We start from the raw sequence: 12,846 nt of genomic DNA on the forward strand, positions 1-12,846 counted from the left end.
CTTTCTGCTGCTGATTTATGCTTCTCTCTTCCAGGTAAATGGCATGGACATCAAAAATGTGCCTCACAACTATGCCCTATCACTCCTGAAGCAACCCTGCCACGTACTCCGTCTGACGGTGCTCCGAGAGCAGAGGTACCGATGCCGAAACAGCGGACTTTCCCTTGATGCTCACTGCAATAGGGACGACAGTTTCCATGTTGTGCTAAACAAAAGCAGTCCGGACGAGCAGCTGGGAATAAAGCTGGTCCGCAAGGCCGATGAACCGGGGGTGTTTATTTTCAACTTGCTGGAAGGCGGCGTGGCTGCCCGTGATGGACGGCTTCAAGAGAACGACCGGGTGTTGGCCATCAATGGGCATGACCATCGGTACGGCAGTCCAGAGAGCGCAGCCCAGCTGATACAGGTTTGTCACCACCACTTTGACCCCGGTTTCTGAACTTTGCAAAAACCAAGCAGTGTGGTTTCACCACCCATTGCGAAGCAGGGGCCAAACTTAATGTGTGTGTGTTTGGGGGAGAGAAGGAGATATATCAAGCTTGGATGGGAATTTACACTTCTAAAAGCTCCTTGGTTTCACTGTGGGTACAAGGGTGAATACGGGCATGGAGTCTTGCAGTGATGCCTGTTACCATCAGGCTTTGTAACGTGTAAATCAAGGTAAGCCTCCATATATTCTGTGCATCACCAAAGAGTGATGCCATCTGCCAAAAAGCAGGCCAGCCTGCACCCTGGAAGCACTGGGTCCAGCTGGGTCCTGACTCCTCCAGCTCAGAAGGAGCTGCAGTGCTCCCTGGTGCAGCCCTGGAGCAAACCAGAGCAGCCTACGGCAATGGACGGCCTGTTTCAGGATGAACATTACCCTCCCAGACTCAGTGATTTTCCATGGGTGTGTTTTATGACTGAAGGTACTCCATATCTTGTAGATGCTTCTTACCTAAATCCAGCATATGGAAATCCAGATGTTTGGGAAACAATGGATCTGTCTGTAGCTGTAGTTTTTATAAATCTCTATTTAGACTCACATGGAGAACTAAAGGGGTGCCTCTGCAATGCACTAAACAGTCTTACCACAAAACTGTCAGAAAAAAAACCCTGTGTCTTTCTCAGCTACAAAATCAGTCAGCTTCTGCCGAATTTCCCCTCCAGAACCATTTTAATTTGTTTTCTTTCTTTACAGCCTACGTTTTTAGAAAACTTCAACATGAAAAAGCCAAGAGTATTTTGTTGCTTTTATGTCATATTCATAGCAGTTACTATACTTGTGCAATTTTACATTTCATTTGGAGGCATGCAGAGTGTTCACAGAATTTCATGTGCCTCAATAACAAGACGTCAAATCAGGCTGGCTGCTTCCCCTTTCTGACAGGTATACTCAGGGTAACATGAGTCAGACTGAAAGAAGCATTTGAATCCATGCATTTTGTGGAATGGATTCCTCCTTTAGCATAGGTTCACAGTTGGCTGTAGCCAACTTTTACTGAGAAGTTTATAGCATAGGTAAAGAAAACGGCGTCCCCTTGCATAATACCAGTTGTTGAAATTCTGGTCCAGCATCTTTCTGGATTACTTTATGTAGCTCACTAACTGGGAGCAGAAGGCAGCGGGGAGGGGACGTTTAAATTCTCTGAGGGGAACGAGTCTGGAATGAAAACCTTTCTAAAAAATTGGTATTCTTGGAACAGTTCTTTATGGCTACAAAACAAGGCAACAGTGCTTCATAAGCAAAAAACACATGCAGCCTAGAGATGAAATGGAAAAAATGACTAATGAGACCATTCACACACAAGTGTTTAAAAATGCAACTAAAGCTCTTATTGGGTTCCAAAGAGTGGATGTTATTTATAATAATGCTTGAAATGCACACCAGTCCCTGAGAATTTAAACAACATGCCCATCAAAGGGGAGACTCAGGTTTCTAAACAGCCAAGATTACATTGCATTTATGTGAGCTCTGTGAATCACATTTGTCTAACGCAAAATTCCCGGAACCTGTGTCTTTTTTGTCATGTTTTTTCATCAATTATCACTTGCCTTTCCTGTTTCCATGTTATGCCAGAGAAAAACCGTTATACTGAAGCCACAAATGTTTTGCATTTGCTTCTTACACGAAGGGATGTTTTACTGTGTCCTCCGATTTCTCAACAGTATCCTGCCTGTTGAGACCTCAGCGTGTGTCAGTCACAGTACATTGAGGTCTTCAAATTAATGGTGGTGGAAGCTTCACATACACTATCGGTTTCTCTAAAAACAGGACTAACATTCACTAAAAGGTAGTGGTGGTTTGTTAGGCCAAGCACAGCTGGTAGAACATCAGATTTCTGTGGAATCTGATTAGTTTTGGCTTCCAAATAACGAATAATTGAGAAAAATCTGATTCTGCAGGCCTTTAGCAATTATACATTAGCATATGTGAAGAAGTTGTTAATCAGTAGATTAGGTGTCTGGCTGTTTATATGCTCAGTCACAAGAACCGAAATGAAGAAAACGCATAAGTGCTAATTAGGAACGTGCACACATCGTAACACTTGGGAGTTTGCTGCTTCCCATTTGTCGCGTCATCTTTAGTCATGGCCTCGTGTCAGATGTGGCACTTTTAATCTAAATAACGTGACATTCCACATCTGTTTTCCATGGGAGAGACAAGAAAAGGAACAAGGTAACAGATCAGTGGGCACTCGTGTGAGCACATCAAGCCGAGCTGCAAGGGGTTGAGCCAGACTTTACTGCCTCCAGATGTTCGCCCTCCTCTCTCCCTCTTTTCCCCACCACAGTTCGGAGCAGCTGCGACGGGTGCACGACCCCCTCTCCATCACGACAACCGCCGCCGGCAGAAAGCAGGTCGTGATGTGGAGCGCATCCACGCCACATCAACCCTGCGAGAGATGGGGCAGCTTCTGCCGAGAGCAGCACGGCTGCCTTTTTTTAAGATGCGGTTGCCTACTAGATACTCAGAAGTTGCCACCGTGTCTCTGCCTCCCTGCTTGATTTGCTTTGGCTGTAACACAAAGTTTAATTCTAGTAGATTGTTTCAGCTATTACTTGCATTCAGTCTCAAAGCTAACCTCGTTTCTTTAATTCTTGCTTCAGCATAAAAAAAAACAGAGAAGGAATTGTGGGAAAAACAAGTGGTGAGAGGGAGGGAGGGAGCAGAATGAAGCAGTAATTAATATTCTGATCAGTAGAAATGTTAATGGGTTTTTATGTGGAAGTATATAAATACAAAAGCTGGTCTTGTTGTTTAGATAACTTTTTAAAACACTCTGGACTTCTGAGAAATTACCCAACTTGACTGACCTGGAGACAAATGTGACATTGCAATAGAGACTCTTGTTGAACTTTTGCTAGTCATTCTACAGGAATTAATCACATTTACAACCTTGCTCTAAATAACCAACTTTGAGACTAACCATGTGGCAGCAGATGAGTTTTAAACAGAAGTTGCCTAAGTTGAAGTTGTTTGTTTTAGAGAAAACTGGATTTTCATGGGGCCGTACGCCCTTAGGAGGTTTAGTCTTGTATTGTTCCATTCCATCTCAAACATATTACAAACTAGGGACCAGGGTGGTTTCCTTTCTCCCAAGGTACATCATTCTGCTTTTGGGTACCAGCTGAGTCCAGAGTCCAGGAATTAATATTCCAGAGAAACACACCTGGTGAAAATACCTAGAAAGCTATTTTGAAATATGTGTGTATGTACCAAATGATGTATTATGAAGCTGTGGAGATTTGAGTTGCTGGTGAAAAAACTAGCATCCCCAAAGTTATTGGGGCAGTAACAAAGAAGTGCACATTTTTTACTGAGAGATCACCTTCCTTGGAAATAGCACAGCCTGAACATGCATATTTCAGGCTTGAAGTTGGAGGTTTAGGAGAGGTAGGTTGCTTTTTTTTTAACTATAGTGACATTTTTCAAAAGCATTTTTTAACTCTCAGCTACTACTATTGAATTCAGTTCCAGAAAAGACAAACCAAACTATAAAAACAAAAATCCCAGGGGCTTCCTCTGGCTTCTGTTAATTGTCTGCAGGAGATTTGATTTCAATAGCGCAACTGGATCTGGGTTTGGTTTCCAGCTGCTTGTTCAACACCAGCTTTCCTTGGAGCTTCTCCCCAGCGAGCAGGGCACGTCGGCATGCCAGCAAGCGATTCTGGAGGTCTGATGCCCCCAGGGCTGTGGTACCAACAAGCATTGCTGCTGCAGCCCCAGGGGGATCAGACCTCCAGACATGCTTGCTGGGGGGGCTCCACGTTTGATTCTGAGCAGTTGCTCGGTAATAACCTGCGAGCAAGCAGGCAGGAGTCCCTCTGGAGACTGGTCCTTAAGAGCCCCTCCTGCCTGCCACAACACCAGGGTCTTTAGCCTGGAGAGAAGGAGATTAGAGGATTAATTTTTTTTTATCTTCTGCGTATGCTTCTATAGCATTGAGGCTATTTCTATACTCAGTTCAGTATGTTGGTTTGCCCTTACGGCAGACATCTATGATTTACCCAGCTAAACCCCCCTCCCTCTCAGCTCTGTCTTTACATCACTGTTGTCTTGAACAGATTCATATGAGCCTCACTGAGGGAAGAACGAAGCCATTTGCTTCTAGGGAAACCGTGCTGATTCAATAAGGCAGAAAAATTCACCTATACACAGAATTAATAACAGTAATATCAGGCACACACGGAACACCTTAAAAATAATGAGCAAACATAACTCAGTAGAAGCTTTGCAGCATCTCTCAGGCATGTAAGTATTATGACTGTGCTGTGCAAAAAAGGTCCAGAAGCATTTTAAGCTTATTTTGGGCTAATTGTTTTTGCAGCTCCTGTTCCTAGAGTGAGAGTTTGGGCTAGTTTCCCATCCTAAACTCCATTACTCTGTGTCCTTGCTTGTGTCCTCCCTCTTTCTTTGTGCTCTTGTGCAGTAGGATTTTACTTCTCAAAATGGTTGCACATCCCTTTCTCTAAGCTGCCTTACATTTGTCATATTCACTGCATGCAGGTGGACTCAGTTACATCATTTATTCCCCACTTTCATCAGCCCAGGCTTGAGCACATCCCTCGTTACAGGGTTAATTGCACCTTTTTCAGAGTTCCAGTCTGGCAGCAGCAGCTCTGGTTGTCTGTCTCTCTCCTGTGGCAGGCAAGTTGCTGCTCTGTGGTGGTGTATGCAGGTGTGTGCGAGAGCTGAATGGCACTCACTGCGGTGGATCACTGCTTCCAGCCGGATTTGGGGCAGATAGAAAGGGTTTTTCAGAGTTAACACCAAATTTTCAAAAGAAGCATTAAATAGCTGGCAGTAAATTTTTATGCACTTTGTTGACCTGAACTGATGCTACTGCTTTATGTCATTGCGACCACATTAAGCGTGGTTTGGATTTCCCACTAAGTGGGACCCACGTTTCGTGAATCCTCTGGGGCTAAAGTGCAGGGGGTTATTGCACTGGAGTGGTGGGATTCACTCTGTACCTTCTCCCACAGGCCAGCGAGAAGCAGGTTCACTTCGTTGTGTCGCGGCAGACCAGGCAGCAGACCCCCGACCTCTTGCAGGAGACGGGCTGGAGTTACGGCTGCGGCAGCCCCCAGCCCTGTCCCACCGAAAGAAACAACCCCGGCAAGGTGAGGGCACGAGCGCTCGCGTGGTTTCTCTGCCATCCGTGGGACAGGGGGCTGGGAGGGCAGCTAGCATCTTAGTGTCTTGGGGCGTGACATCTGGTTTCTGTCACCAGAAGAAGCGTGCCTTCTTTTGCAATGGAAACGTAGAAGCTGTGCTCCTCATTTTTGATACACTGCTTCTGCCCTGACTCTGGCTGGGGTGGGGAGGGAAGGAGAAGGTAAAGGGCAGTGGTGGGGCAGGGCCCTGATGTGCACACAGCATCCTGGCCATGGGCACCGACCTGGCCGGCAGTGCGAGCCAGCATGGGGCAACGCGCTCCGATGAAAATAAGAGGCTTATCGGAAGTTTCTCCATCTGGAGCAAAGTCTTCAGGCAAAAAGCTTCCATACGCTGGCCTGAGAGATTCCCATAAGCTGCTTGAAAATTACAGAAATTATTAGTCTGTTGCTCATTTCTTAAGACACTCACGCTCTGACCCAGCTGGCAGTTTGGCGGCAGGCAGTGGCTGCAGTCTCCGTGGCTGCTGCAAGCATGCCGTCTTTCTGTGGAGCTCTGGACCCAAAACGTGTTGGTTCGGCTGTGGCAGCACAGCTGGACCAAACCCAGGGCCATGCAGCACAGAGCATCCTTCTCGCCCAGATATGGCTCTGGTTCCCAAACTGTCCCTCCAACCGCTCCTCTGTACCCGGTTACATCATGTGTTTAGTGCATTTAGACCTGCAATATGCTCTCTGTATAAGGCAGAGAGACTCTCATGGTCAAATATATGAGGTTTTAAAGCAGAAACCAATGCAGCAAGAGCTTTGAAAATACCTATTCTGAGTTTACTCGATGCTACTCTTTGCACTATAAACACAACAAGGTATGTCCTTGCAGGAGCTGAATTTGTTTATTTCACTAAATTTAAAGTCACATGCCTGGCTAATTTACGTGAATCGATCTGAGTGTCACCACTTATGCAAAGCCTTGCGAGCTGGTCCCCTGGCCACCCATGCCAGGGGTGCATCAGGGAGGTGGACAGGCAGGGCTGGTTTAAATCCATCCTGCCTGATGGGGAGCCAGATGTGCCCTTAAAGGGACCTTTGGACTGAACCAGCTGCCAGATCGGGTGCACAGCTGTCAGCCAGGAGACAAGCCTAGCTCTGCATTTTACAAATGTTTAAAGATACCCTTTTTTTGCAGGTTTGTTTTTTTTTTAAAAAACTACATTATTCAGTGGTTTTGTGTGTAAAAACTATACTAGTGTCTACTTATCTATTTTTAGTTTTCCTCTTCCACAAAGTCACAATCACAGCCCTTTTTAGTTGAGACTGGATCAGCAGGAGTTAAACCAGTGAGCAGAGTCAATGCTTGGTAGCTACTACCCAGTAGCAAATAGTGCCCAACTAATCATGCATCTGCAAGGCATTACTTCCTAATGAAGTAATGATTTCCTTAGGGACATATGTGTAGGACAGCAATTAGCTTGTGTTGCTACTGTAGGATTTCTAGGGAAGCTCCAAGCACCTGCTAGATCTGCCACGTTGATCTGATTAATTGATTGCACATGGGATTATTTGGGAACATGACTTGTCTTCCATAAACTGCCCTAGATCTTTGTTTTCTCTTCCTGTACTGAGAGGTGTTAGATAGCAATTCTTGGTAAATTCAACACCATTTTGGGTAGCTGTGAGATTGAAGGGCCAATGTTGACCTTGCAACAGTCCTTTAAAGACTAATGAATCATCTTTTGCTGGATAGGTCATGGCTTTTAGGAGGATTTCCAGTTTGCCACAAGAGGTGGGTGCTACATAAGCACATGAGTGGGCACGCTGCTGTGGGCTTCTGTCCAGTGCCACCATTTGGGCACTTTCCAGGGAAGATCACAGCCAAAAAAAGAAAATTCGGAGCTGTTCGTGGCTCCCTTTAGCTTCGTGTGTGTGCAGTGGAAGGCTTATATCAGAGAAATGCTCTGGCAATAGATCAGGAGACCAGTATGGCCGGTGGACACGATGAGCTTCAGACATTGTGGGCTTTTGGTCTGATAAAATCGTTACTGGAGTGTTATTTGCCCTTTTATAGGATATGAGTGTGTCAGTTTGAATTTCTCATGCTTTTTTGCTGAAGGTTTAACTGAACAGCCTTTGCAGTTCAAGATCTTTAAACTCTAGGCTTTGGCAGACTTAAAATGTTATTTGTTTTTAAATAGGCATTAGCGCAGGAGTAATGCTGGCAAGCCTAGGGCCTGTAGGGTGTCCTAACGCAGTGCACACTCCTGCTCAAAACCAAGGCAATGCTCGTTGGCCGGACTTTACTGTCAAGGGATTTTCCTGTGTGTGCATGGTTCGACGAGTCTGTTACCTGCCGCCATGAGTGCGATTGCTTTATTATGTGCGATTGATAGAGAGATTGCTAACTGACTTGAATTCTGATTAATTTTAAGGTGTGTTTTGTTCCCTGAGCTTACTGTAGGAGGTGGTATTAGCAGGTCAGGAATGCTCTTTGAGGGAAGCAGCTCTCACTGCAGAGCATGTATGTAAACGTGGGCTGAAATCTGCTCTCAAGCCTTGGCTGTATTCAGCACCAAGAATAAACTCTAGCTTCCAGCAGCCGCCTCGCTCGCACGATGGCTCAGGAACCGCTTTTGGCCAAGCTGTTGCCCTCATGACAGCCTGCCTCCATCTGGAAAGCGCGAGGAGGCGGCTCTCTTTCAGGCCCATGCCAATGGCAATCAGCCACGCAGCCAACAAGGCACTGGAGAAAGAGGAGGACAGTCTGTAGTGACCACGTCCTTCTCCGGCGGCAGTGATGCCGGGTGTCTGGTGTGCCAGGAGATTGTTCCTGCACAGGCTCTCACCGAGCTGTTTTCCTGCGTACGGAGATAGGGGAGGCACAGCCCAAGCTGTTCTGGCTGCCGCCTGGAATCAGAAAAGAAAAGATGTCAGAAACACTTTCTTGTGCAGCCGAGGTTGTTAAGCTGGGCTGTAACACATAAACAGGCTAGATTCGATTTCTTTGAAGTCGGTGGGAGCTTTGCCATTAATTAAATAGCACTTGTTTTTAATTGGAACTGTTTTCTTACTCCTTTCTAACAAATTGCCTAGTACTTAAAACAAATCTGTCACCCTGTTGCTTGAGCAAGCAATGTTTTCCGACCGTACAAGCAGGTTAGTCTTCAGGTGAAGTACATTTTGCAAACAGACGCAGATACATCTTTTGCCTGCAAGACACGTGTCATGGCTTTGATGTTGTGATAATCTGCTGTAAATATTTATTTTCCAGTAAATATACAGAAAAGAAAAAAATTAAAAAGAGGAGGAGATGAACTGTTATGTTTTTCTTTTCCTGACCTCCAAGGTCACTTCAAAATGACAGAGAAGGACAATTGTTTAGAAGAGAATGCATTGAAATGCAGGCACTGATAAACATTGCCTTTTAACTGGTTTACTCATTATCAGTTGTACCTCCAAGAAAGCTCTACGTGTGTTTACTAAGAAAGGCTTTACTTTCCTTTCATCACTGCCTTCGTCTCAGCCAAGTCGACCCAATTCCTTTCTATCTGCAACCATGTAAAAAATGACATGTGCAAGAGTAGCTTCAGAGGAAAACTGGTCCTAAATGGTTGAGCATACAAGTACCAGTACTTTTATGATTCTTCATTGAAAGGTAACAGGACAATTTGCTACCAAGCACTGCTTTGAAATCTGCTTCTCTCTGCACCAATTCCTCAAAAATAGAGCATTAGCCAGTTTATCAGCTAATGCTTTTGGTGTCTGAGACATGATGGACACTTCATAAGTAACGGGATTGCTCCGAACTCTCCAAGCTGCAAGTCTAATTCAAATTTCATCTCTTGGTACAAAATTCCAGACTGCATTTTTGTGAAAATTAGTACTGCCCCTATCCCACATGCTTCAGGAATTAGCCTTTTCCTGATGGAAAGCCATTCCTTTCTAAGGGAAAAAGGACAACGTTTTTGCACAAATATGGATGAAACATTAAGTTTATTTTGCACAAAGATAGAACTACTATGTTTAAAACATTTACACCTTAAAGACAAAGGTGAAAGTTTAAAATTATCTGGACTAGAACATTTATATTTTTTTTAAAAGGGAGTGTTGTAAAACCTTCAGAATTTTTAGGTTCATTTGCAAGCCATAAGCCCAATTACTCTGAAACAGTGCCTGTGTTCTTCGTGGATCAGATGTGTTATATCCAAACAACTGTATCACTTTGTTTTTTGTCCTGGTGACTAAGAGAAGACCTTTTCCACTGGGCTCTTTGCCTTTTTGTTCCTGGAGCTCTGTGGCAGGCACTGTTCTTCTGCTCAAGCATCTAGAGATCCTTTGGTAAGCTGCTAAAAGGTTCTGGGGTTTGTTGTTGATGTTGCATCACAGAAATCCTGATGTGGAGTTAGTTCCATCAAACATACCTTTAAAAAAAACCCAAACCAAATACATAGCCTACCCTACTCCCACAAAAACTTCTTGCTGCTGTCTTCCTTCATCCATCATCATCACTGCAGGAGCAGCCATGGACTTGCCTGCTCCACTTTCTGTGCTGCTGGCCCAGGAATTGAGGTGGAATGTCTTTGTAGGATCTTGGATTTCTAAGAAGAGATTAATGTGGCTTTAAATGAGTTTTACAGCTTATTTTTGCATATTATAAATGTGTGGTCACACTTGTGAGAAGGTTGGGGGTTTTTTTTAGTATGCATTTTAAATATATTTGGCAGCATGCTATTATATCTACATAGGAGCCTGGAGTGGATGGTGCTGTTCCTGCACGAGAGGCTGGGATCTTCAGGAGTTGATGCCAGGAGTACAGCTTATGAAATACTTAAGGAAATCAAAGCATTTAACATTTACATCCAGATTTTCTGGAGAAGCATCCTGTCTCTTCAACGCTTCTGTAAGAGCTGGATGCATTGTAAACATGACATTCAGTTCACAGGTTTTGTTGAAGCTTGTGTTGCCTCTCCAACCCGAGGCTGCCTGTGAGTTTGTTTCACTCATACAGTAGTTACTGCATGATCAGAGGTGTGTATGTAAGTTTTCCTGTTCAGGAGGAGGAATAAGGGCATGACTGTCCTCAGACAGTAGAGCTGGCTGTCCCAAAGTGACCTTTTTAAGCAAAAGCACTAGGAAGAGCGCCCTGGAAGCTGCTGGCTCTTCACTCTATAAATGTCCTTCTCTTTTCCTGAAGAGAAACACATATTCTTCAAGTGTATTCCCACTAGTAATTTACACAGAAACACAGAAATCTGGAAGAGCAAATGAAGTGTGCATCTTCTAATCTGTCCCCAAGAGTTTTATTCCTTTAACCCAGGTGGACCATTTCTCATTATCTGTACAGATGATGCTCAGACTGCAAGCCACAAGATGAGAAGCATGACCTGATAGTCAAAGATATGAGGGCCAGTAGTGATAATATCAAGAACATTTTTTTTAAAAATCAGATTTCGTATTTACATTTCAAAGACCTGCTTCTATTAGTCTCAACACTAAAACTCTTCTGATTTTGGTGGGACCAGTGCCTGACTTTAGCTGTTAAAGCATGGATTATGTTGGTGGTAGCTCTGACTCCACAGATGCCTAAACCCTGGAGAAAGTCATGCTTGCCATCTGGCCAGGTGTGGCAGGCAGCTGTGAAGTGCTTTGGTATTCCCTCAACGAATATTCATTTCAGCAGAAAATGCCTAAGCTGTCAGGGAGGTCCCCATGCCCACTCTGTTTGTTGTTGCTGTTTCCTCCATCACAGAGCACCCTACACACCGTCACCTGTCACGAGAAGGTGGTGGCTGTCCGGAAAGATCACACAGAATCGCTAGGAATGACTGTAGCAGGCGGAGCATCTAACCGGGAATGGGATTTGCCTATCTATGTGATAAGCGTCGAACCTGGAGGAGTTATCAGCAGAGACAGCAGGATAAAAACAGGTAAAAAGAGGGGATTTTGAAAGCCTGCTTTAATTTAAAGGCTTCCTTTGAAAAACAGAGGGATAGTGAAAGAACATCATGCCCTGACATCTTCAGCCATCCCATAGATTTTGGGATGGCTCAGATTAGAGGGTCTCAAGTCAGCTACCAGAAAAGGTATAATATGCAGCAGTAACCATCTCTGTGAAATGGGGTGTGGCCATATTCTGGTAGGAAAAAAATAAATAGTTTTTCACAGGAAAATGAGCTTGCACCACCATCTCCCAACTACTGAAATCTTCATTGTGCAACCTTCATGGTTTTTTAATGTAAATTTTTGTGCTTGTTTGTCATATTGTTCATGGCTTTGAAAGAAATACAAAGGAGCAGAATTCCCATTACATATGAAGCAATGTTAGTGCCTTGTGGCTTAATATCATGTCTGGAAACATTGGCTTCATGATTCCATTTGGGTCTTGATGTAACAGAGTGATAAAGTTAATAGCTTCTCCCCCTCTGCATGAATAAGCCTTTACAGTAAGAGGAAGAGCGTATGTTATCAGTGGGTTTTGTGGGAACAGGTAGGCAGTAGAGGAATGGTGAAACTCTCAGTTTTCAGGATGTTAAATCTCCAAAAGCCAAGTAGCTTGGTACCCTGCATCTGGCAACCACACAGCTTGCCATCCCTTTGCCCTTCATCCCCCATGCTCAGCTTCAGCCCAGTCACTACCAAGAAGCTGGAGGGAAATCCCGAGTGCGAGGGAAGCAAAGGCACCCAAAAGTGGGGCAGAATAGCTGCAGCCCAGCTGAGCCCCACGAGCCTGGGTCGCAGCCCCCAGCACCGGCACACGTGGGAACCTCCCCTTTGCGGGAGCCATGGCTGCTTATCAAAACCCATGTAAGAACATGACAACAGGAGCAAACCAGCAGGTTTCCCCTTTCCTCCTGCTGGGAAATGACTGCCTCTCAGTGGGATACGTTTTCCAAAAAATATTCATCATGAGGCAGCATGGAAAATTCAGCCTAGTTAATTTGATAAAATTAGAAACAAATGAATACGTGATGATTTAACAGCGCCATAAGCCTCCATGGCTTAGAGCATCCCTTAGGCTGTTGTCTGCCTCATCGGGGCAGACCACAAGAAGAGGTTAATGTTCATGCTGTGCTGCCTGGACTGCCAGTGAATACAGCCCCTGCGTGGAGGAGCATGCAGGTGAAGCACAGAGGGACCCAGGGAAGCCCTGTCATTGGAACGAGCCATGGAGCCTAGCGGAGCGCTTGGCACCGTGGCATCAGGCATGACATTAATGATGTCTTTATTGTTCTCCCTGAAGTAATTGAGGTC

At 44.8% G+C, this 12,846-nt stretch overlaps 1 protein-coding gene across 7 annotated transcripts in view; it reads left to right on the plus strand.

Annotated features, from left to right (window-relative positions):
- Positions 1 to 12,846, plus strand: part of LNX1 (ligand of numb-protein X 1) — a 130,804-nt gene that overhangs the window by 109,147 nt on the left and 8,811 nt on the right. For all 7 annotated transcript variants that reach the window (XM_049831579.1, XM_049831601.1, XM_049831608.1 and 4 more), the window contains 3 exons: positions 35 to 406; positions 5,470 to 5,607; positions 11,345 to 11,522. In XM_049831579.1, coding sequence (XP_049687536.1) covers positions 35 to 406; positions 5,470 to 5,607; positions 11,345 to 11,522 — 688 coding nt within the window. The remainder of the gene's footprint in view (positions 1 to 34; positions 407 to 5,469; positions 5,608 to 11,344; positions 11,523 to 12,846) is intronic.

The sequence above is a fragment of the Accipiter gentilis genome, chromosome 3 (genome assembly GCF_929443795.1).
Source record: "Accipiter gentilis chromosome 3, bAccGen1.1, whole genome shotgun sequence".
Classification (NCBI taxonomy): Eukaryota; Metazoa; Chordata; class Aves; order Accipitriformes; family Accipitridae; genus Astur; species Astur gentilis.